Here is a 25,918-nt window from a genome sequence, read left to right as displayed (position 1 = left end):
TGAGACAAGGTGGATGAGGTAATATCTTTTATTGAACCCCAACTTTTACTCACCCACTTTGTCTCTCTAATATCCAGAGCCCAGCATGGCTACAACAACACTGCATATAGCAGTATACGTGTCCATGACATATTAGGGTGATTTAGACTAACAACATAATCACCTCAAAACAAAAAATACCCCATATATCTTCCCTTTTTATAAAAGGGGGGAAATAATCAGCTTTCCAAAAAAAGGATGGAACAGGTGGTTTTTTTTTTTAACTTTTGTATGCTGAATATTTTAAATAAATAAAGCAGTGAGCATTTTTAACCTTACTCCTCACACAACCCTTCCATCTTCTTCTACAGATCCAAAGCACATGCTTTTGGCACTTAAACTACACCACAGGGAAGGTCCCAGTTAATTACACATGTCAGGGCAGAGTCTGTCAGGAACATGTTTAGTGACCAAAGTCAACTCTTAAGGTCTTTTTCAAACCCCAAGTTTTCTCAAGGGAACAAGTTAAATAATTAATTTATTGCTTAATTTATTAAACCTTATTTTCAATCAAATTATATGGTTAAAGTGACTTTTTTTACAGTTGGATTATGAATAGGTTACCTTGACAATATGAATGGACCCTGGAGGAGGACAATTTATGAGTTTGTAAAAAAACTCTAGTGTAATGCACTTAAAGTGTACTGAAAAGAAATAATCACTCAGTTAACTAACTGGAAGAGGCTGAATGGACACTGCTGATACTGGTTAAGGACACTTACAGAGATTGGCTGGGAAAATCACCAGTTTTTATTATTAGTAGTGTGTGACTGCACCAGTGCACTTTAAAATTTTTTCCTCTATTAAAAATTCTTGATTATTTTAAGATTTGAATTTTTGGTGGGGAGAGAATTTTGGTGCTATGGTAAAAATAAATATAATAATAATGTGAAAATTATTATACATGTGAGTTGTTTTTTCTTAGCTCTGTTTTACAGTACATTTTCTACCCCTTTTACAATATTTGTAAGATAAATTCAAACTTAGAAAACATGAAGTAAATCCAAATGATTAACTAGTTTAACTCCAAAAAGTTTATTTTGTATATACTACCAATCATATATGAGGTTATTTTGGCGATATCAAACAAGTATCTGGAAAACATATCCAAACCATAAAACCATCACACATTTCAAAAAGTTTGATACTTTTAATCAACAAAGACCAAACTAAGTTTCTTTCAGGAATGCTGGTCCTAATGGATGTGCTGAATGTATACTGAACGTTTTACAGGTTTCAGAGTACCAGCCGTGTTAGTCTGTATTCGCTAAAAGGAGTACTTGTGGCACCTTAGAGACTAACTGTAACTCACGAAAGCTCATGCTCAAATAAATTGGTTAGTCTCTAAGGTGCCACAAGTACTACTGAACGTTTTACAATATTTATGTTGTAGGGGAAATTTTAATTCTTGGGGCATTGAGGTACCATGGCTAAACCTATACAATGACCATCATATACACAGGATTTATCCTAAAAAGTGTGTTGAGCCTGTGAATAAGAGAGCAGTTAGCATTTTTTTCACAATTTAGTTTGTGACTGCTGATGTATGCACTGAAACTGTTGAAAACTGATTTCATAACAAAATCCCATTCTATTGCATTGAAAATATATCTGTATTTTGGCTTGAAAGTTTATATTAATTAATGTGGGAGGATATGGTAATACCCACACAATATATAGCTATATTTTCATTTACCTAGATCTTTCTGCGTAGAGCTTAAGTAATAGGCTTCTGAAATAAAAAAGCAGCTTAGGGCAAAGACCAGCCCTCCTTGAGATAAAATTCTGCAGTCACGTGATCATGTCTGAGTCCCGTTTGCGTTCCACAAGCTACATAGACCAACTCAGGTACAGTCAAATATATTCTACTGAGGTCAGTAGATTCCAACTTCATTGTAACTTGTAGTTCTCTTTGCATTTGCTTATGAAATCCATGCAGTTATTTATATGTAAGTTTATATTTCATTAAAAAAATCCTGTTTTCAAAATGAAAAATGGTGATACCCCCTTTGGTTGCCTCAGTTTCCCTCCGTGTGATGTGCTCCGTAAACCAGATTCACTCCATGCTGGTGTGGACAATAATGCAGAGATCTAAGGGTGATGGTGGCTTGAGTTCCCCATTGCTGGGGACTGGCTTAGCCCCTTTGCACAGGTTAGGGCAGCCCTTAATTTGCATCCCTGCTGCAATAGCCCTTATGAGCTGTTGCGTAGTATTGCATATTACTCAAAGTATCAGTTTGCCATCAGTCCCTGAAGTATCCTCCAGAATGATCCCTGCCCTGGGGAGCTCCTGCAAGAGAGGGGTGACAACAGCTATGCCATCTCTGTGACTTCTTGATATATCCCTCCGTTCTAGGGGGTGGTGGTGGGAAATTCATGGCTGCAGTACCCCACAGTATTCTTTTTTTTTTGGTTCAGGAAACTGGTAATATAATTGCACTCGCATATTTGTATTCTTATGATTTGGGATTTTCATCCACACAGATTCTTCTATATTCTCCTCTCCACTCAGAAATTTTATCTGATTATATTCCGAAGAATCTTTTAGGTACAGTGTAACTTCCTTAACTCTTACGCTCTAAACTTTCTATAAATTTAAGTGCACATATGTAGCATGCTCATAAAACAAAACGTTATTGTAATGCATACGTATAAAACAAGAGAGTTGAGAGGGTTGCTGTCAAATCCTTAACTTTGCTTTTCCTACTTTTATATAACTAAAATCGCAGCGTTGGTTTAATGCATAGTTATATTTGCATTTAACCGTGGAAGCGTTGCCAAATTCTCTGTCACAACCCCTCAAGCAGATTGTTATAATAGTTTCGGAGTTGTAGATTGAGAGTCGGCAACAGCCTACGGGAGAGGAGCTGCTCAGGAGCAGTCACAGCCCCGGGGCCAGGAGGCGCTAGGGCGAGACGCGAGAGTGTACTGGGGCCGGGAAGTTGCAGGGCACAGCACAGACAGCCCCAGCACGCAGGCGCTGCGGCTGGCCTAGCACCGCCCTGCTGTAGCTGGAGCAATGGCTCCGCCCCCGGGACCACCCCGAGCTCGACTCCTCCTTGTCCCTACGTCAGGGCAGCTTGGGGCGGAGCTGGCCGCGCTTGCTGCGTCTGCGCGTTTCGCGAGGAGGCCTCGCGACTCGGCAGTCTGCTGAGGGGTCTGTCCCGCCCCTAGCCTGGGCCCGAGAGGAGCGGAGCGTGGGGAGCGGGTCCCGCTCTGGACAGGTAGGGAGCGGTCAGGGTGTCTCTTCTTCCCGCAGTTAGGCCCAGGCTCTCTGTGCGTGCGGAAGGGGCGAGCGGCGGCATCCTGCCCCCGCCCCGCTCTGGGCACAGTCTGCGCGTTTATTCAGCAAAGCGGCGATGGTCCCTGTGCCGCGCTCCTGCCGCCGGGGGCGGGGGCGGGGCAGAGACCGCAGCCCCAGGGGCGGGGCAGGCCCGCGGTTCTGCTGGCAGGCCAGGTTCTGAACACGTGGGGAAGCCGCCGGGTTCCTCGGCCCTGCGCGGGGCGGGCGCTCCGCAGAGGAGCGTGGTGGAAGTGGTGTAGGGTCCCGGATCTGGCCCTGGGAAGACACAGGCCACCACACCGAAGGCACATAGGATGCACAGAGGTCAAGCCAATTTGTGGTACAGTACTTTCGCCGGAGTCTCACCCATGCGGCAAGTGTCTTCACAACACAGTCGTGCCCGCATGACGCGTGTCTGAGCTTATCACCCTGCCTGGCTGCGTTCATATCCGTGTGTCCTTGGGCAGCTACTGGCGGGGCTGGTTTGCTTACAGAACACGCATTGACAAGGTGCATGGCGATGGCATAACGTTTAACGGAGTCTATAACCAATTACTGAAATCTCTGACTTCAAATGTTGTTTGTATCTACACAATGTGGTTAATGTTTGGTAAATAATGGCAGCACTTGCTAGTGTATTCAGTTGGCACATGGTTGTCTGCCATTACCAAGTATATTATTTTGCTGTATGGATAGGATCTCCTGTGTAACCGACTTAGTTGGTCCTCTTTCCAGATCCTAGTAACCATGGTTATAGACACAACTGTGTTTAGAGCCAATGGTGAAACGAATTGTTACAAACTCTGTTAAAAGTCTGGAGTAGATGGAGCCTAGATCCTCTGTGCAAAAATATCTTATTCTGGCATTGTGAGGACAGATTTTGTCCTAAAATGAGTTTAAACTAACTGACTCAATACAATTAGGTGTTAATGATTATTTAAAAGTTCCTGTTAACTATTTCACTGATGATTGATTTGGCAGTCCGATCCAGCTACCCTAGGATTCTGAGGCAAAGTACTACTACTTTCTGCCTGATTCTGACCTGCGGGTTTCTGTCCAGCACAGGGGTGGGCAAACTTTTTGGGCCAAGGGCCACATCTGGGTGGGGAAATTGTATGCAGGGCCAGGGCAGGGGGTTGGGGTGCGGGAGGGAGTGTGGGTTGTGAGGGGGTGTGGTGTGCAGAAACGGGCTCAGGGCAAGGGATTGGGGCAGAGGAGGGGTGCGGGATGTATGAAGGGGCTCCAGGAAGAGGGTTGGGGTGCAGGGTACGACAGGGCTCAGGGCAGGGAGTTGCGGTGCAAGGTGCAGGCAGGGGGCTTAGGGCAGGGAGTTGGGCGGTGGGGTGCAGGAGGGTTTCAGGCTCTGGCCCAGCGCCACTTACCTAAAGCGGCTCCGGGGTGGCTGTGGTGTGCTCCAGGGCAGGCTCCCTGCATGCCTGCCTTGGCCCCACACGGCGCCACTCCAGGAAGCAGCTGGCACCATGTCCCTGTGTGGCCCATGGGGGGGGGAGGGGGGCACAGGGCTCTGTGCGCTGCCCTTGCTACGCCTCCAGGTACCTCCCCCAAAGCTCCCATTGGCCGCGGTTCCCTGTTTCTGGCCAATGGGAGCTGCGGGGGGTGGTGCCTGGAGGCAAGGGCAACGCACGCAGCCCTCTCTCCCGTCCCCCTGGGGCCCTAGGCACATGGTGCCAGCCACTTCTGAGAGCAGCGCAGGGCCTGCGGCACCACAGGGGGCAATCCCGCAGGCTGAATCCAAAGCCCTGAGGGGCTGGATCTGGCCCACGGGCCGTAATTTGCCCATTCCGGTCCAGCATATCTATCAAAGTTAGTGCAGGATTAGACAGTGTTTTAAGTGGGTGGAATAATGTGGCTGGGTTTATCCTGTATGTACAAGTAGTGATGCTGTCCGTTCCCGAAATGATGACAGGTTAGTAGTATTGAGACTTAAGTGATATATGGTTGATATTTTTTTTTATAGTTGCAGCAAAATCTTTCATTAGTGGGAGAGACTAATGCTCCCCAAGCTTTATCCAAAGAAGGATATCTAGCACGTTGACTGAAGATGGGGTTGCCGTTAGGGCTGTCTTCAGAGGTCTTTGTCTTCCAATCCCTACTCTCTAATCAAGAGCATGGATTTTTTTTTTCTTGTTGACAGAACATGGATTCCCAAAAGGATGTTCAGCCTCCAAAGCAACAGCCAATGATTTACATTTGTGGAGGTAAGAATAAAACCTAACGTTTAATAATGTTTGCTAATCCCTAGCTTGGTCCTGCTAACTTTTGTATAATATTGTTGCAAATCTTTGCTTTAGAGGCTGTTTTCTGGGGGTGGTCCTGAAAGGTGAGTGTATGGTCAGTAATTACACTGAGGTCTATTGGCTTTGGTTCATAATGCACAGTTTCACCACCAAACTTGACAGTGAGTGTGTTTTGTGTGATTCTGTTGTCAAGGTGGAAAAAAGTAGAGACTACAGATTTTGGTCTCAGCTGTCACTTCTGAAAATATCTGACCATAAGATCATGGAGGAGTACAAGGGTCACTTCAGCTTCTTTAATGCTATGGGCCTTAGTTGCAAGTGCGCTGCCCTGGTGCTACAAATATCGGCTTTGGCCCTGGCGTACCTATTTGCAGAGTACTGTGCATTGATGTGGACAAGAAGCTGCCATACCCCATTTGTGGATAGGCAGCTGAATCAGACCATGCAAATCATCATGGGGACTTTACAATCAACACCTCTACAGTAGCTTTCTGTTTTAGCAAACATTGAACCTCCAGCTATCCATCAAGGTATAGCTTTAAAATCAGAACGTAAACGTGCCAAAGACCAGGGTGGATTTGATTTAAATCACTAGTCAGGAAGACTCGATTTAATCATGGTTTTCTATATAAAAGTGTATTCTTGTTGGTTGGTATAACCTTAATACATAATCTTCACAACTCAGAGTTAGATGTAGGTTTCATTTTTAGAAGGTACACACTATACATTTTTAAACAGTGATTTATTTGAAAACTTTTCAGATTAGTTTTACAGCTATATCAGAAAATGAATGATTGTTTAGTTATTTAATTTACCAAAGGTAATTGAAGCAGATAGTTCACTTCCCAATGACTTCATAAATATCTCCAATTCAACAGGTTAATCATTAATATTTGGAAGATTTTTCTTGCCATGATGTATTAAGAGGAGAACCTCACCAGACAGATGTATAAATTGTTTTATTTAACTAAAACAACAACGTTAAGTATTCTGGATTTTTTTCCTCAACAGCAAACATACAGTATTTTAACAAAACAAGCATAGGTCCCTCGCTTCTCACATTTATCTCCAGACTTCTTCTCCTTGTCCACATCTGTTCCTCCCCCAACAATCTTCTATTCATTGAACTTTTTGAAACTTTGCACTTTTACAGAGCAGTAAGGGATTGACTCTGTGTACACCAATTTGCAGAGGGACAATAGAACTGATGTCTGTTGTTTCTCACCTCTGTATGTTTGTTTTTACTGGTGTGGTGGTTTTTTTCTTTCTGTTAACAAGCATGTTATCTCTGAAGACACAAATCTGTAGTTTGAGAACTGCAAAACTAGGCATCTCTGATGGTATCTTCTAGACTGAGCACTGAGTCCCATTGGGTAGATAGAAAGATTAACCTAAATAATCTATACAGAAGCCTGTGGAACCCCATAAGATTGGGACCCTAATCCATGAACTATTGGAACGCATTTACAAAACTTTTCTTAAACATTACATGAATATATTGTCTCATACTATAGATTTAGAATTTATAATCTCATTGTGGAATAGGGATATCTTTAAGCTATAATGTATCTTAATTAAAACTATCTTTAGATATGTTGTTTTCCTCAAAGGATTTTATCAAAAAAATCCGATGGTGGGTTTTTTTTGTGTTTTTTTTTTTTTAAATCATTGATTTTTATCCACCCTGTCGAAGAGTACCCAGAACTTCCCATCTGGCAGGCTATAGGCAACATTCCCAAACGATGCCTGAAATCGTGAAAACCACTGTGGACCACCCATGTCCCTGGATCTGTCCAGGGAATGGCAAAGTGTCTGCCTCTCCGCTACAGTTCCAAACAAGCACATTATTACTGACCCAATAAGCCACTGTCCCAGTTTCAACCTGCCATGCAGACTGTGGACCACACTGTATCTCATCGAACAAAAATCAGACATCCCTTCCTGTGACTATTGTGAACATGCAAACCATTGAACACATCATAACACAGTGCCCCAAATGTGGATTCAAAGGTGAATTTGATGATATCTACAACTTCAGAGAGAAGGCCTTGAGATGGCTTGTGGACCTACAACTGGATCTGTAGAATGTTGCTATGTAGATGCTCTGTGTGTGTGTGTGTGTGTGTGTGTGTGTGTGTGTGAGAGAGAGAGAGAGAGAGAGAGAAATAATATCTGCTGAACCTAACGTCACTATTCGTAATAAGTTGCATTATTTGCTCAGGGTGGCATGCCATCTGATTGCAAATGGTGCAGAATAATTATACTAAGATGATGGATTTTTGCTTCATGGAGTGGTGACAATGTGGAAATAGTTCTTTAGAACTTCCATCATTGGGCAAGGGTAACACGTTGCAGTTCTCTCCAAGAACCTTTATAAGCTGCTCTGTTTGTAATGTGGTGCAGTGTTTGTAGAGTATATTTGCACAGTAGTCCCCATATTTATCTATGTAAATAAGAATAAAACTACGATCGCATCTCGGAGAAAAGCCTATGTGGTCACTTTACTTTTAGCCAAAATTGTTAGGGGCAGTGTTCAAATGCAATAGCTTGTAGAGGGATTACAATACTGTTACAATTTGAGTCTGAGATACTGTCTTCAGGGGGCATTTTTTGAAATACTGTACCTTCCATCTGGAGCAATCAAAAGGCAAAATAATTTTGTCCTTCAGAAATATCTTTGATGCAAGGAGAAGTCATTCCTGCAGATGGTTTAGCAGCAACCAGAGAGAGGGGTTGTACTCCACAAAACATAGTATTTCTTAATGCTTCCAACCTTTTAGAGCAGGGATTCTCAGACTTTTGTACTGCTGACGACTTTCACGCAGCAAGCCTCTGCGTGTGGGCCCCCCCCCCCCCGCCTATACATTAAAAACACTTTTAAAAATATATTTGACACCATTATAAATGCTGGAGGTGAAGCGAGGTTTGGGGTGGAGGCTGACAGCTCATGACACACCCCCCCATGTAATAACCTCGCAACCCCCTGAGCAGTCCTGACCCTCAGTTTGAGAACCCCTGTTTTAGAGTGAGTTGTTAGCACCACAGCGCCCTCCTGTCACTTTGGTCAGTTATATAATATTTTGGATTGAAATATGTTAATACCACTCAGCTGGTAGCACGGAATGGGCAATTATTTGTGAACGCATTTTGTAATATGTCAATAGATTTATTCTAGGTAATTTGAATACCACATACTTTGTCTTTACTAAAGGTAATAGAACATAAATTGTAACTTTACAGGTTAGCTAAAAGTGTTTACCCTGAAGAGAAATCAAGAACTTGATTTTCTCAGTAATATTAATTCACTAAAGTTGTTTTGTTTGCCACAAATGCAGATCTTGAATTTTGTTACCTTTTCCTAAAGTAAATTATAACATCTTACATTTTGTATTTCTTGTTATAGTAGTCTAATAAGATTGTCTTCTTCTTCTTCTCCCCCCCCTTGCCCCCCAGAATGTCATACAGAAAATGAAATAAAAGCAAGAGATCCGATCAGGTGTCGAGAATGTGGGTACAGAATAATGTACAAGAAGAGAACAAAAAGATGTATCCTTTTGCACATGCCTATTAAATTGTTTGAGTGATCTGGGACAATAGTGGCTATAAATAAAATGAAAAATTGGGGTAGTACTGAAGAATTGGTCCAGTGCAAAAAAGTCTTACAAACTAGTACATATGTGAGGAAGAACATATAACATCTTAATTATTTTCAGTGATGCTCTTGTTAATTAAAGCACAATACAATAAACTTTGGTAATCTTGTATTGCAGTGCAAACTGGTAAAAAGTACACCGGATAGAAGATACTATTATGCATGCAAAGCATATTCCATTTTTTAAAAGCATACAAACAAATGCTAATTGTGGTGTAACTGAAAAATGAGCCTCAATTTATTTTGCATGACTGACTTGTGATTGTGTTTTGTTTTTGTTTTTTTTTAAATTCCCTGTCATTTTCTTTAACTCTAACTATTACAGTGGTTGTTTTTGATGCCCGGTAATGTGAATTCAAGAGGTAGCTGTTTTGACCTGGTTCATTTTAGTATACTGATAACTTTGGTTTGAATACACATCTGCTCTGGACAAATATATACTTTTTCATTCTGATATCAGTTGTAAATTATTCAAGTAGTTAAATAAAGTTTTTAATATCAAATACTCAGTTTCACTTTTGAATGCAGTGGAGTTATGCTTGCTTACACCAGAGCTAAATTTGGTCCAATATCTCCAAGTTCCCTGATTTTCTGTTCCCATCTCAGAACCTCACTAAGACACCAATCCTGTAGAGATTTTAAACATCTTTAACTTTATGTACTGAGTAGTTCCATAAACTTCAGAGAGAGTACTTGCTGCATAAAGTCAAACATGCATAAATCTTGAGGGCTAAATCTACTCAATCTTGAGGCTTGAGGGCTGAATCTACTCAAAAGGGCTGTAGAACAACAAATAGCAGTGTCAATGTATGCAGTGTTCTTTATAGGGCTGTTGATTTAATCATAGTTAACTCACACAATTAACTCAAAAAAAAATGAATTGTTAAACAATAAAATACAAATTGAACTTTATTAAATATTTTTGGATGGTTTTTCTACATTCAAAAATATATTGATTTCTGTTACAACACAGAATACAAAGTGTACAGTGCTCAGTTTATATTATTTTGATTACACATATTTGACCGGTAAAAATGATAAACAAGAAATAGCATTTTTCAATTCACCTCATACAAGTACTGTAGAGCAATCTCTTTATGATGAAGGTGTAACTTACAAATATAGGTTTTTTGTTTGTTACATAACTGCACTAAAAAACAACTGTGAAACTTTAGAGCCTACAAATCCACTCGGTCCTACTTATTGTTCAAACGATCACTAAGAGAAACAAGTTTGTTTACATTTACGGGAGATACTGCTGCCTGCTTCGTATTTACAATGTCACCTGAAAGTGTGAACAGGCGTTCGCATGGCACTTTTGTAGCTGGCGTTGCAAACTATTTATGTGCCAGATATGCTAAACCAGTGGTTCTCAAACTATTGTACTGGTGACCCCTTTCACATAGCAAGCCTCTGAGTGCAAATCCACCCCCCCCCCCAAATTAAAAACGCTTATATATTTAACACCATTATAAATGCTGGAGGCAAAGCAGGGTTTGGGGTGGAGGCTGACAGCTCGCGACCCCCTGAGGGGTCCTGACCCCCAGTTTGAGAACCCCTGTGCTAAACATTTGTATGCCCCTTCATGCTTCCGCCACCATTCCAGAGGACATGCTTCCATGCTGATGATGCTTGTTTTTGTTTGTTTTTTAAAAAAGGATTAATTAAATTTGTGACTGAAGTCCTTGGGGGGGTGAATTATATGTCTCCTACTCTGGGTTTTACCTGCATTCTGCCATATATTTCATGTTATAGCAGTCTCGGATGATGACCCAGCACATCTTCATTTTAAGAAGACTTTCACAGCAGATTTGAGAAAATGCAAAGAAGGTACCAATGTGAGATTTCTAAAAATAGCTACAGCACTTGGCCCGAGATTTAGGAATCTGAAGTGCCGTCCAAAATCTGAGAGGGAGAAGGTGTGGACCATGTTTTCAGAAGTCTTAAAAGGGCAATGCGGAAACTGCAGAACACAAACCACCAAAAAAGAAAATCAACCTTGCTCGTGGCATCTGAGTCAGATGATGAAAATGAACATGCGTTGGTCCGCACTGCTTTGGATCGCTATGGAGCACAATCCATCATCAGCATGGATGCATGTCCTCTGGAATGGTGGTTGACGCATGAATATTGGGTTGAGACATACAATTCTTCCCACCAAGAAGTTCAGTCACAAATGTAATTGGGAATAGGTATTGTTTCATATACTCTGTGTATATATAAAGCCTGCTGCAGTTTCCATGATATGCATCTGAGGAAGTGAGCTGTAGCTCACGAAAGCTTATGCTCTAATAAATTGGTTAGTCTCTAAGGTGCCACAAGTCCTCCTTTTCTTTTTGCGAATACAGACTAACACGGCTGTCACTCTGAAACCTGTCTTTTTTTAATGAGCATCATCATTATGGAAGCATGTTCTGTGGAATGATGGCCAAAGCCTGAAGCATATGAATATTTAGTGCATCTGGCATCCTGTAAATGTAAACAAACTTCTTTCTCTTGCGATTGGCTGAACAAGAAGGAGGACTGAGTGGACTTGTAGGCTCTAAAGTTTTACATTGCTTTGTTTTTGAGTGCAGTTATGTAACACAAAACTACTTTTGTAAGTTGCATTTTCACGATAGATTGCACTACAGTACTTGTATGAGGTGAATTTGTAGAATTGATCAATGAAATTGTTTTTAATCACTTTATTAATATAACTTCATAAGCAAAGTTTTATGAATGAAACAAAATTCATTCATAAAACCAGTTACCCCAATAACTGGCTAATTGAGTTTCACTTTCAATCCAATTGCTGCTTAAATCGCTGAAACTTACACTGTTTCAACATTGTAACTTCTGTTCACTGTTTGCCATTCCTTACATTTGTCCATATTATAAGTCGAACTCCATTTTAACGTGTCCCAAACTCCATTTTAAAATGCTCACTTCATTTTGTAAAAGCTTGCTGCAACCTTCATTTTTGCAAAACCCTACTGTAATCTTATTAGTTTAGTTTAGATGTGTGAATGAGGTATGTATGGATGATGGACTCAACCTCCAGCTCCAGCCTGTCCTGATGAAATAAAGTGTAAACCACAATGGCTGAAATGCAGACAACAGCCCTGACAAAGTAGGAGGAGACCACCCTCAAAGGAAAAGAACAAAACTACAATTGAAGAAACATCAAAGCCAGGTCCTAGGCTGAAAGTCATATCTGCAACTGACGGGGTGATCAATCACACCGGACCCAGAGGCAGCGTGACTCAGCAAGACCTATAGACTCTGGATTCAAACTAAAGCCTACAAAAAGGATGGGTGAGATGGAAGATTTTGAAGGGTAACATTCTGCTGCCAACATGGAAGTGCATGCTCAACAGAGACCTAGCTCTTCCTTGTGCCCGGCTTTCCTAGCCAGTTAGCCGCCACAATCTACAAACCCAAGCCACGAACTCAAGCTACATTCAGGACTGGTAACTATACAGCAGCTGCAGAACCTGTGTGTGTGTATGAACAAATGTGTGAATGAATGTGAAACTGAATGAAATGTTATAGCTATAACTGACTGCCTACTATGATTCTTTTTGTATTCACAATAAATGTGACATTTTGTCTTATCCACTTTAATAAGATCCTGTTCGTTTTTATTTTATTGGTATAACAAATTGAAAAATACTCTTTTTGTTTACAAATATTTCCTTGCAAAATGATAATCAAAAATAATATAAAGTGAGCACTGTACACCTTGTATTATGCGTGGGAATTGAAATCGATATATTTGAAAATGTAGAAAAAATCTAAAAATATTTTAATAAATTTCAATTGATATTGTATTTAACTGTGAATAATTTTCATAATCGTGCAATTAATTGTGATTTATTTTTTTAATCACTTGACAGCCCTAGTTCTTTATCATCGGAAGACATCACTTCTCTGTGGAGAGGAAAAAACTTCAAATTAAGTACCCAGTGGTCAAGAAATTGAGTTGAGTTTGAATAATCTGCGACTTAGTTGGTTACTTCATCAATATGGTTACAATGGCGCAGATCCACAAATCTACTTAGGCACTTAAGTCCCAATTTTGGGCTCCACTATGATCTACAAAACTTCCCTCACACCCTGTAGATGTCTAAACTGACTTGGTGTCTAATTTCAGGATAAAAGTTCCCTCTATGTCTAAGTTTCTGCCTCTGGGCACATCCATTGCAGGCTTAGTCTAGGCCGCAGCTGCCTAGACTATCTCTCACGTAAGAACATAAGAACTGCCATATTGGGTCAGACCAAAGGCCCATCTTGCCCAGTATCCTGTCTTCTGACAGTGGCCAATTCCAAGTGCCCCAAAGGGAATGAACAGAACAGGTAATCATGAAGTAATCCATCCCCTGTTGCCCATTCCTAGCTTCTGGCAAACAACCCCTAGACCAATCTGCAAACCTGAGGAAGACAGGTGTTCATCTGATTAATTCGCAGGTGAGAACCGCTTAGGTAGGCATGCTCAGTGGCTTCCATTGGGGAGGAGGTAGCAGTACCCTCCCCAACTTCTAGCCCAGTGGTTAGTGTACTTGCCTGGAATGTGGGAGACCCAGGTTCTTTTTTACCCCCTCTGCCTGCAGGTGCGGGGAGGATTTGCACAAGGGTCTCCCCACATCTTAGCAGAGGTGCTCTAACCAGTGAGCTGTGGGATGTTCTCATATGTGGCTCCCCTGGTCTTTCCTGTTGAAACTGCTCTACTGTGGATAAACGCTTGAATGATTCATCTACCTGCTGACTCTAGCCTGATGGTTTGGGCGCCCAAGGTCTAGTTCCCTGCGACAATGAATTTTAAGTAGTTATTTAGTGGAACAGCTTCAACAGAAGAGATTGAAGGCACCCCCTGCCATCAGAATCTCCTAGAGCTGAGTGTTTACAGTACTTTCTCTGGGGAGTATGGGAGACCCTTGTTCAAATTCTTCTCACAGGGAGTGGGGAATTGAACCTTGGTCTCCTACATCCCAGTGAGTGCTCTAACCACAGGGCTTAAAAGTTATAAGGTAGTTAACACTAACTCCTTGAGCTTTTTTGTGTGGAATGAGGCAGGCACCTAATTCATTTTCACAAGAAATAACTTAGGCACCTACTTGGCCTGACTGCAGAGAGAGAGGTGCCTGCCTATGACCCCAGGCTTAGATGCATATCTTCATGAAAGGGGCAGTGCTTATAACAGCTAGTATTATAAGAAGAGAGCAACTGGACGCTGGTACCAGAAATTGGGGAATTGCAGTTTAAAGCAATTATCTTCCGCATTAATTGTATAGGGAGCTGAAGCGCCTACTTCAGACTTTGTGAATTCCAGTGTTGTTCCTATGATTTTCCAGGCACCTAAAGTTAGGTATTAGGTGTTATGACGCTCAGTGTCACAAGTCTCTTTATGGATTTTTGCCAATGTCCTTAACCGTTCATTTTCTTGCTTTTAAAAACTCAAATTTTGTAATGATGCATTTTCACTAATCAACTTTCATTCGGTTTTGAAGGGAAACAATATTTCTAGGAGCTCTCCTTGTGCAGCTTCCGAAGGGTATGTTGTTTTCCACTTTTGTTGTTTTTCTAAATGAAGATACATTTTAATGTTTTTTAATGGGACAGTATATTTCATCACCTTGCTAAATTAAGGGAGTGAGGATTGTTGCCCCACTCCCCTCTTTCAGGGCTGGTATCCTGTGCCCTGCTCAGTTTCTTTCAGAACACACCTGCCAAATTCATTCTATTGAGAAGGATAGGCTAGAGCAGAGGTTCTCAAACTGTGTTCCGTGGATCACCTGTGTTCCGCAAACTCCATGCAGGTGGTCTGCGGATAGTTCCCTCTAAGATGTGCGCCTAAGGGTAAGAGCTGTGCAGGTGTGGCTCCATTAATTAGGTGCCTGGATCCTGGAGAAGACAGACATGTAAGGTGAGGTGGTGGCCTTGGGGGGGAAGAGGGGATAGGTGGGAGAGGTCAGTGGGGTGAGAAGAGGGGGTGGGAGGAATTTGGGACATGAAAGGCTGCAGTGGCCAGAGAAAGAGGCAACGTTCCCCAGCTCCAGGGCTGTGACTGCTAGGGATGCACCCCTTCCTTCCCAGCCCCAGCCCGGGGGTTGCTCTGGCGGGGGGGAGAGAGGGCACATCCATTGCATTAGATTGCATTGTATTGAAACCTGCATTAGAAAAGTAAGACTACTAATTTTAAAATATGCATTGCGTGCTTTTATTTGTAGAACAAAAAAACATTATTATTAAAGGGGTTTTTTTATGTAGCGCTTTTATCCACAGCGCTTTACAATAGTTAGCCAATGGTACAAACAGCATTTGGAAAGAGCATTAAGTGGTCTACCGAGGCCCTCAGCAATTTTCAACTGGTTTTGTGGAGAAAAAAAAAAAGTTTGAGAACAAGGGCCCTAGAGCAATGAGGGCTGCGCTGGGGGGCCCTCATTAAACACCAGGCTTTTCCCTGACTTTGACCATAATGTTGGGATTTCTCAATGAAACGTCTCCCTACGCAGTCCTGACGCGTCTCTCGCCTACCAGGCACCATCTGCCCACAACCTGCAGCTGATGGCCCGTCCTATGTGCACCACTTCCCCCCCTTTCCTCCCGGGCTGGAGGGGAGGCCAGGGCCCCCTGCTCAGCCCCGCCCGCGCGGCCGGCTCCGGCTGCCCCCTGGAAAGCAGGCTGAGGCACGCCTCGCCCCGCAGCAGAGGGAGCTGGGCAAGCTGCCGCCATCCCAACAACGGCTCGTGGGGGCGGGCAGACCGGCGGAGCCGGCCCAGCCCCCCGCTCTGGGGGCGGGCTGCGCCTGCGGCCCCGCGACTCCAACGGCAGCGCTGCCGGGCCGGCCCCTCGCGCATGTGCTGCGCGGACGGCGGAGGGTCCTGCCCCCGGCTGCTGTCTCCGGACGCGGGTCGAGAGGGACGTGGAGAGGGCGAAGTCGTCGACCGTCTTCCGCAGTTGGTGCGGGGCAGCGGGGCAGGTCGGTCGGCCTGGGCTGCCGCCCCGCTCCTTCAGGGCTGCGGTCCCGCCCCCAGCGCGACTTCTGGCCCCTCCGCCCGCCCTTCTCCCCTGGAGCCGGGCCAGGGGTGCATGAGGGCGGCCGTGGGGTATGGGGATGGGGGGGGGTGTGATGTGATAACCACTCGCCGTGCGCTGGAGCTGGGGGCCCGAGGGCCAAAGCCCTTGCCTGGGGGGGGGGGTGCTTCCCACACGGCCTGCAGTAGCCCGCTCCCGAGGGGCTGGATCATCGTGGCAGCTAATGCCCTGCTGGCTGTTTCGTTGTGTGTGAAAGGGGGCGATGGCAGGTGGGGGGCAGGGCAGCGTGAGGGTTAACTCTTGGTGCTTCCCGATCCTCTTTGGAAGGGGCCAAACTGCAGAGTTAATGTATTCCCTCCCCTACCACAACCTGGCTGGGTGGTGAGCCTTGGTCCCTAGCCCCTGCTACTGGGCTCTCCAGAAGCCATGCTGTACATAGAAACAGTTGCTAGGGTAGGGCGGGCTTTGCAGGTTTACAGTCCCCTGCTATGGAGAGGTTTCAGAGTAGCAGCCCTGTTAGTCTGTATTGGCAAAAAGAAAAGGAGTACTTGTGGCACCTTAGAGACTAACCAATTTATTTGAGCATAAACTTTCGTGAGCTACACCTCACTTCATTAGTCTCTAAGGTGCCACAAGTACTCCTTTTCTTTCTGCTATGGAGAGAGTTTTGCTGGGATTATTCCCTTTGTTGTGAGAGTTGCAAAGATTACCAAAAACACATGTTTGAGCTCAGTTCTGCTGGTGTTACATGGTAACACTCCTACTGACAGCCGTGGTACCTATCCTACTTAAGGAGAAGAATGTGGCCCTTTCTCTTTATTACAGTAAAAGATAGTACTAAGAAAAATCTGATTGTAAAAACACAAGTTGGTTGCACAAATACATGGGTGTGAGAAGAATGAATTTTGAATATTCATACGGTATGTATCCACCAGTGCAAAAGAAGAGTAAACATATTATTTGTAAAAAGAAAAGGAGTACTTGTGGCACCTTAGAGACTAACAAATTTATGTAAGGTGCCACAAGTACTCCTTTTATTTTTGCGGATACAGACTAACATGGCTGCTACTCTGAAACATATTATTTGTGTTACTGGAGTGCTTAGGAGCCTGTCATGGACCAGGACCCCATTGTGCTGGGAGCTGTACAAAAGATCAAAAAGAATCCCTGCCCTAAAGAATTTACAGTCTAAATAAGATAAGAAACAACAGATGGATACAGACAGATAGGGAGTACCAGGAAACCATGAGACAATATTGATCAGCATGATAGGTGGTGGTATTAGTGTGCAGTGGTATAACCATTGTCAAGAGTTTTGAAGGCATCATGGCAAAGGAGAGGTTTAAGGTAGGATTTGAAAGGGGATAGTGAGGAGAGGAGAGTGGTGAGATGCCTTTTTTGTATTGTACAGGATTAATTTGTTTGAGTCTTATTCTGCCCCTGGGAATTTCCACATTTTATAATTTAGATGTTTCCTATTAAAATAGCATGCCATTTGGATTTTTTTAAAGATCAGAAGAAATATGTCTGAATTACAGCAATATTGACTCAAGTTAACATTTGTAGACATTTTCACATATATCAGCAGCAACTTCACTTAAAAATGCATGGCAGTCCCACAAAAACTCCTCCAAGTTATCCTCACCTGTGCCTGTGGAAGTTAAATTAGTTGCATCAACTTGCTAGTAGTTTTAAGATTATTTTTCTTCAATACATTTCCTTTTCTTTGTGAGGGACAGAAATGAATATCGCTAATTTATTAACAGGTATATTACCTTGCATGAGAGGAACAGAAGCCAAAAGGTTTTCCAAAGGAGAAACTTGAATATGTAGTCTGAAGTTTCTAATTTTGCTTGCATTATTATAATTGTTTATTATTTCTGCAATGCTATATGTTTGTGGCACCTTGTGGTCACAGTAGAAGAGTGTGTTTTGCCTCAAAGAGTTTACAATCCGAGATCTCAGTCCTGCAAACTGATAGATCCTTGTGCCCACCCAGACCCCCAGTGAAGTTAGTGGGGCTCTGGACAGGTGGAGCAGTTTGCAAGACCAGGGCCTCAAATGGGCAACTCCTTGATCATGCCACTGGGACTAATAAGCATGCTTAAGGATTAAGTGTGAATTAAGGGCTGGACTATTTCCTAAAATCAGAATTGCCTCAAAGTATATCTGAGTACCACTTCAGACAGCAGAATAATTAGTTTTATCTTTAATTTTTTTAGGAATGAGTGACCAGCCAGTTTCATCTTTGTGGGACCAGGGAACAACAAAAACATATCAAATTCCTATTAATCATCTGGACTACAAGTTCATTGAAAAGTGCTCAGATGTTAAACATCTGGAAAAAATTCTCAGGATATTGAGGTAAACATTCATTATTATTTACATTACAGTTTTTTTTAATTTTGTTTTTGGTTAATGGTTTATCTATTGGTAAGATTCTGAGGATTTGGCCCAAGAGTACTGGGCTCGGTACTTGACTTATCTTAAAAGTGTTGGTGACTTAACATAAGTTAAATCTCTAAATTAAAATAAAAAAGGTAACAAATCTTGTGAAAGATTCCTTATTGACAGCACTGGAAATAGAAGTTCTATGTTAAATCCACAGAGCGGGTACATCTTGAGGAACAGCAGTGGAAGAGTCTTCTCATTGTTCCACCACTGTACCTAATTTGCGGCAAGGAGGGACCTGTGAGGGGGTGTGGTTATTTCAGACACTGTGCTGATTTCATCCTTGCAATTTTTGATGAGAGTGACAAGAATATTTATATGTCCAGTGTTCTTGTAGCTGTGTTGATCCTCTAAGAATATTTACAGTTAGTACTAATTGCAGTGGTTTTTGTAAGGTGAACATTTGCCCATTAGTCACTGGACCAAGGCCACCAACTCAATTTACAGTTGTCATCAAACTGCTGTAATATATATATATATATTGTTTATTTGTTTTGCTTAGTTTTTAAATGTGACATCTTTTTACCTTTAAGGTCTGGTGAAGAAGGATATTACCCTGATCTTACATTATTCTGTGAAAAACGCATTGAATGTTTAGCTCCAGGGAGCAGAGCCCTGCGAAAAGATAAACCTCCAGCCTCTGCATCTGACTTTACAACTGAAGAATGGGAAAAAATTAATGATGAAATGAAGGTAAAGTATAATTTTAATTTAATGTAGTATAGTAATGTAAATATATTAATGTAATTATTAGTGATCAGATTTTTTTAGTAAACCTAGTTAGAATTTGATTGTCTCTGTTCTCAGACTGATTACAAATCAGTAATGCAGCAATTTGCAGTTGCTAATAGTTCACATGGCCTTGCACATTAGGACCTGTTTCATTAAGTGAGGAAATATTGACCAGAACACACTCTTAATTATCCTTTTTATTTGAATAAGACCCCTGAATCTTTAACTTCTGTCTGAACAGCCACAACAAATAATGACACATTTATACACCACCTTTGATTGAGAAGAATCACAAAGTATTTACAAACTATATTCAGGGAAACGCATCACTCTCAACTGAAAAAATGTAGCATCTGATTATGTTGGGGCACAACAACACTGCATCACACTTTAGGACAGGAATTGAAGAATTTCATATCTAGCTGAAAATGTAGAGGGAACTTAGGTGGAAGAGCCTTTAGCTTTAAGGACATCTTAAGGACAGCAGTTCCAATAGTTTGGCTCCTCAGCAGTCACAACTGGATGCAAGTCCAAGTCCTAATGTGAAATATGAACCTGTGATTTTCTGGACTGGAGTTGAGTATGCTACTAATTGAGTCCCATTGGGGTTGATCCTGAGAGATATCAAGCACTTGTGGAATTTTTTGAATTTAATAATATGACCCTTTTGAGTTCTCCTATTTTTGGTTAGAGATTTTACGAAATTTTGAGGTTTAACGTGTGAGAGATGGTTTGGAAAAGGATTTCTTACAATAACAATGTATGGGTTGATGTTTTTTGTTTTTATTACAGGATTTTTTAATCATAGGTCCTGTCCATATTAGTCTGTGTCCTAATCACATTTACACTGTTTCTGGTTTTTATTAATTATTGCCATTTTCCCCAAAGAGGATCCTCTAAGCTCTTGTCAAAAACATTTTAAAAACCCCCTATTTGTTCCTGCCACTACTCTCCCAAATCCTATCTTATAATGACTATCGTACCAACAGTGCTAGACATGACTCCCACTGAAATCCATCAATATCATTCCTTGAGTTGGGTATATATAGGGCAGTATATTATATTAGACCATCAGGAGGTCTGCGTTTACTCTTTTGAGGTACAGTGATATTATCGGTTTCTTTTCAGAGCTGGGTGACAGAAATGAAGGAAGATGATTATAAAATACAATTTCCTGTAACAGAAACACTTCATGAGAGACTAGACAATTTGCCAGCAGTTCGTGGTTCAAATAGCTGCCTTCATGGTGACCAGGTATCTCTTTTCTTAAAAATATGTGTAACAAGTGTATTTTATTTTTTTTATTTTTGAGATATGTATGCCTTTATACATAAATAATGTGTTAATTGACTTTCTTGACTGTTTATTGTAACCAGCCGTATATCAGTGAGCTTAGTACAGGATCCCTAGAAAGCATAGGCGTAGTTTGACTTCTATATATGGGGAGGCAGAGCCCCATGGGGCTCAGGTCAGCTCTGCATGGCAGGGCTCAGGGAGGGAGCACCACCTCTGTCCCTTGACTCACTGCAGAGGCCACCCAGCCTGTCTGGGTTGGAGGTGGGAATGACCAAAAACTGTAATTCAAAGGTTGTGTGTCGGGCGGTGTCAGCTCATAAACTTTGAAAACTGCTCAGGGTGCAGGGAGGGATGTAGCTAGGGGCTGTTCCTCTGAGCCCCACTAGGGGGCTCTGGCTGGTGTGGTGGGACTTGGGGAGGGAGCAGTGTCAAATGGAAGACAGAAATCTGCCCTCCCTCACCACCCCCACAGTGTCGCCCGAGGCTTGCAGTTTGGGGAGGCAACGCCCATGCTTGAAAGTGACCAAAATTAAAACAAAACTATCCCTTTAATACAGTACCCCACCTTTTCACTTTTTATACCCTGAGTTATTTCCAGTGCTTTTTTTAGAGACCATCTTCCTAATATAATTATAAGACATATTTAACAAATCTTCACAAAACATACACAATAAGTAATATTTTAAATATTTCCCTACAAAGTGCAATACTATAGAATGGATTGAGAGAAAAATCGAAGTTGCCAATGAGATGTTTGAATCCTGGGGTGCTATCATAAATGATCCTATCTAATTCCAATCCAACATGTAGAATTTTGGAGCATTGATAGATCCAACTGACTCTAAACTCTTACATGTTAACAGTATTTGAATTTCTGATTTGTATCTTTTATATATATAAGGGATCTTTAAGTGATTGCTAGATAGATGCATTCTCAGACAATTAATCAATCTGCATTAACAAACTAGTTAATGATTACAATCATAATGATCACATATACCTTTAAATGTCAGTTCATTAAATGGAAACTTTTAATGGAAATGAACCAATTTTGAGGCATTTTTAGTAGGAAAGGTTTTTCAGGTTGAGGATGGAATTTCTGGTCAAAATGGGAGACAGACTGACCAGACAAAGTGACTAATCTCCACCCCAGAGTAGCCCAGTGGTTAGGGTATACACCTGGGATGTGGGAAAGCCAGGTTCAAGTCTCTGTTCAGGCTAGGTCTCTCTCTCTTTTGCTGTGAAAAACTTTGAAAGGTCTCAGATTTGTCCCAGTGCAGAAAGGGAAAATTTTTGAAATTTCAAAAATGTTTATGGGAAAGGAAAACTGTTTCCTGCCCAGTTCAAGTAGTGTATATACATGACAATGATTCTGAATTGTTTCCCCTATGTTCAGTGCAATTACCAGAAGAAAGTTAATGTGAGGGTAGGTTTTGGGGTATCAGCAGCTGAGGTGTCCCTGATATTGTGTTTCTGTTGAGGCAGCAATTCTGGATGTGGGAGTTAGGTTCCCAAGAGCACGAGGGCCTGTCTGTTGAGGGCTCTTGGGTTTTTTGGGCTGGATCCCTGGTTCATTCCACAAGAGGGCAAACCCTGTTTCCATCTTCTCATGCTGGAACAATATGGGGATAACTGCACAAATGAAACCTCACTGAGTTTTCTTTCTTTGGGTTTCACCATGTGATTTGGGGTGCTTTGTCCTTAAGTTTTAAGTTTAGGACTTCCAGGTTGAAAAAAAACCTGATGATTGATACATGAGTGAGTACATAGTGTTGGAATCATGTATATCAAACACCCAGCAGATTTCCCTTAAAACAAAAGTCAAAACTGGGAAAGTCTTGAAAACTAGTGAAGTTTTGAAAACAGCTATATGCTGGAGACCAATCATGAATAGTGTTGACCCCAAATGAGTATAACTATGGGAACAAAAAGCAAAACTGCCAATCAGGGAATTTGTTAAACAATGAATTCTCAGCCACTTTCTTTTCCTTTTAGAACAAAGAAAATAAACAAAGAAAGAAGAAAAATATACCACGAGATTACAGGGAATGGGACAAGTATGTTAAATCGTCATCTTTTAATTTTGTATTGAACTTTTTTACTTTTTTTTTTTTTAATAGAACACTACTAGGTAATGTGTACCAATTTAGATTTTTTTAAAAAAGAGAAACGCGTTTCACGCATCTAATAATATATCGCATGAAATTATAAAAATACAGGTGAGACTTGTTTTTATTTTAATATAAACATTCCCTTTACAATACAAACAATGTAGCATGGAGCCAGTACTTGAGAACAAAAAGTGAAGCTGCAAAGTCTATTTTATTTGTTCAAGCTAAATATGTAGACCAGAAAGTAAACAGACAGCATAAATAATAAGTAATTTAATTTTTCAAATTTCATTTTTAATCATCAATACTTTAAAGTCTAGGTAGATAGTAAATTTCCTTACTTGTTTTATTAATATGTGCTTTTTACCTTAACTTTAAAAACAAAACAGTAGATATTTATTTTATGTTCCTCAGTGTGGTGTTTGTGTGCATTAGGTCCTATTTCTGCATTATGACAACAAGCAGGTGAATTCCTGATCCTGCGCTGAGCTCCATTAATTTCATAGACTTAGGTTTGCTGCAGGCACAACAGTTTGCCTTCACAGTCAGCTGCAGGAGCAGGGCCTTATATGGTATCTGACCATTGTATGACGCTCTAATCTTACAAAATGTACTTATATGCATAAGTGTTTACAAAAACAGGGCCTTAATGTTTACATGTGGCCTAGAAAATATGTTGCCAAAAGATTAATTTTGACAGAAATTCACTCTTTTGTCATGTGCTGTCTTATCGGTGGCAAAATGATTTGTCAATCAATTTAAGTTTCAAATAACCTGGGACAGAATAACCTGCATAAGAATAAATGGAGTGCATGAGAATAAATGGAGTGGGTGATTTTTGTTTTTCTTCTTGACCTACACAGTAGAAAGGAGCTGCTATATTTCTTGCTCTGAAAAATACAAGATGTATTACAATACTTCAAAAAGAAAAGGAGTACTTGTGGCACATTAGAGACTAACCAATTTATTTGAGCATAAGCTTTCGTGAGCTACAGCTCACTTCATCGGATGCATACTCTTATATTTATTGCAGTTTTACTTATCTGTACTGTCTTCCAATCCTTGAATTTAATTGGGTGTACAGAAAGTAATTAAATTTAGAGCTGATTGGAAATTTTTCAACAAAACTTTTTTTTCTCAGAAAAATGCCAATTTGTAGAAACCAAAAGTGTTCGTGGGAAAGAGCCTGTTTTAATTAATTTCTCATTCTGAAAACATTTGGAAAATAATAGATTCAGATGGTCAAAATCTTGTTTTGGACATTTTCTAAATTTAAAAGTTCAATTTTTCAGTTTGAAAGGACATTTTATTTTGAAATTTTAAGTTAACTTAAGGTAAAATTTTTTTAAAAGGTCAAAGTCAAAATGAAACATTTTGATTGACCTGATTTGAATTTTTTAAATTTTTGGTTCAAAACTTATTCCTGTCCCAAATCTTGAAAATTCTTGCAAATGGAAAAATTTGTTTCCCATCCAGCTATAATTAGAATGGTCTTCATTGTTTGTAGGTAGTGGATGACTTGGTTCTGACTGCATTTCTTTTTTTTTTTTTTTTTTGGTTGGATTGTTTTACAACTGTAACATTTACTTGAAATTAATTAATGAAAGATCTTTGGAAAAAGCAGCTGGAAAGCAGCTGTGGAGTGGTGGCTGAAACATTGTTTTTTCTTTGAGTGCTTGCTCATCTCGATTCCATTTTAGGTGTGCGCGCGCCCACGAGCACAGTTGTCGGAGATTTCTGCCTTAGCGGTATCCATAGGGCCGGCTGTGGCGCCCTCTGGAGTGGCGCTCCCATGCGGCGGTGTATCAAATTAAATTACTGAGACTACTGGGCCACCTGGCAGCATGTACTTACATGGTCCAGCATGCATGACTCCGTCTCAGACACCTTCAGGCGTGGCTGGTGTCGGTCTGTGTCCCCACTTGGCACAGCATGGACCTGGTGATCAGGATTCCGGACAGCTTACTGTCATCCTTCCTCTAGTGGCAGGATCTCATGTTGCTGCTGGAAGGCGTTCCTTTCGCGGCCCTGGCCTCATCAGTGACCATTGTCTCTGATGCCTTGGACCTGGGATTGGGAGCCCACCTGGGCACTCTCAGCTCTCAAGGTTATTGGTCCAGTCGCGATCATTCCCTGCATATCAATGTCAGGGAACTCAGGGTGGTTCGACTAGCCTGCCAAGCCTTTCTACCTGAGGCTCAAGACAGGGTTGTTCAGGTCCTGACGGACAACATGGCTACGTTCTTCTATATCTACAGGGCGGAGTCAGGTTGTCTGCCCTCTGCCAGGAAGCCCTCTGGCTCTGGGACTTCTGTCTGCAGCACAGCATCCATATTGTAGCCACTCACCTTCCAGGGTGGTCAGTTCCATCTTCTGCAGGTGGGGAACTCCCCAGGTGGACCTGTTCGCGTCCCAGCAGAACAGGAAATGCTACGTCTTCTGCTTGGCTGGGGGCATGGACGGAGGATCCCTGTCGGGTGCCTTTCTGCTTCTGTGGTCGAGGGCTTTGATGTATGTCTTCCCTACAGTGCCGTTGCTACCCAGGGTCCTTACGAAGATCAAACAAGACAGAGCAGGAGTCATCCTCATAGCACCGGCATGGTCATGCCAACACTGGTTCAGCACTCTGCTGGATCTCTTGGTGGCGACCCTGTTCCAGCTACCGCTCAGGTCGGATCTGTTGTCCCAGAACCATGGCAGTCTTTTACACCACAACCTTGTGGCGTTACATCTGATGGCCTGGCTGCTGCGTGGCTAAACTCACAGGAATAGCAGTGCTCAGCTGGGGTTCAGCATGTCCCGTTGGGAAGTAGGAAGGCCTCCACCAGAGCGACATACCTGGCCACATGGAAATGGTTCATCTGCTGGATTGCGGACAAAGGTTTTGGTCCTGAGCAGGCTTCGCTGCGGCTTATTCTGGACTACCTCCTGCATCTTAAGATCCAGGGCTTGTCCCTCTCATCAATCAATGTCCATCTAGTGGCTATCTCAGCATTTCACCTGCTGTTTGAGGGCAGGTCGGTTTTTGCTCAGGATATCACAGCCAGATTTTTTAAGGGCCTACAGCGCCTCTACACGC

General features: G+C 42.0%; 2 protein-coding genes across 6 annotated transcripts in view; both read left to right on the top strand.

Annotated features, from left to right (window-relative positions):
- Window positions 1–1,840: 1,840 nt before the first annotated feature.
- Window positions 1,841–9,735, top strand: POLR2K (RNA polymerase II, I and III subunit K). Of its 4 annotated transcripts, none has more exons than XM_073330450.1 (4): window positions 1,841–1,912; window positions 5,478–5,541; window positions 9,034–9,126; window positions 9,558–9,735. In XM_073330450.1, exons 1-4 carry the CDS (start codon window positions 1,841–1,843, stop codon window positions 9,578–9,580), a joined length of 252 nt encoding a protein of 83 aa, XP_073186551.1. In that variant the 3' UTR covers window positions 9,581–9,735. The 4 variants fall into 4 exon arrangements, with proteins under 4 accessions (XP_073186551.1, XP_073186552.1, XP_073186554.1 ...); XM_073330451.1 differs by lacking the exon at window positions 1,841–1,912 and adding an exon at window positions 3,112–3,263; XM_073330453.1 differs by lacking the exon at window positions 1,841–1,912 and adding an exon at window positions 3,506–3,695.
- Window positions 9,736–15,982: 6,247 nt separating this feature from the next.
- Window positions 15,983–25,918, top strand: part of SPAG1 (sperm associated antigen 1) — a 66,827-nt gene continuing 56,891 nt past the window's right edge. The window contains exons 1-5 of one of the 2 annotated variants that reach the window (XM_073330448.1): window positions 15,983–16,193; window positions 18,472–18,613; window positions 19,234–19,393; window positions 20,561–20,686; window positions 22,724–22,785. In XM_073330448.1, coding sequence (XP_073186549.1) covers window positions 16,070–16,193; window positions 18,472–18,613; window positions 19,234–19,393; window positions 20,561–20,686; window positions 22,724–22,785 — 614 coding nt within the window. In that variant the 5' untranslated portion in view covers window positions 15,983–16,069. Of the gene's footprint in view, window positions 16,194–16,299; window positions 16,321–18,471; window positions 18,614–19,233; window positions 19,394–20,560; window positions 20,687–22,723; window positions 22,786–25,918 lie in introns of those variants that run through there. The other variant, XM_073330449.1, reaches the window with a different exon arrangement.

The sequence above is a fragment of the Lepidochelys kempii genome, chromosome 2, assembly GCF_965140265.1.
Source record: "Lepidochelys kempii isolate rLepKem1 chromosome 2, rLepKem1.hap2, whole genome shotgun sequence".
NCBI lineage: Eukaryota > Metazoa > Chordata > Testudines > Cheloniidae > Lepidochelys > Lepidochelys kempii.
The sequence above is the reverse complement of the archived record's forward strand: the minus strand, read 5'-3'. Positions and strand labels throughout refer to the sequence as shown.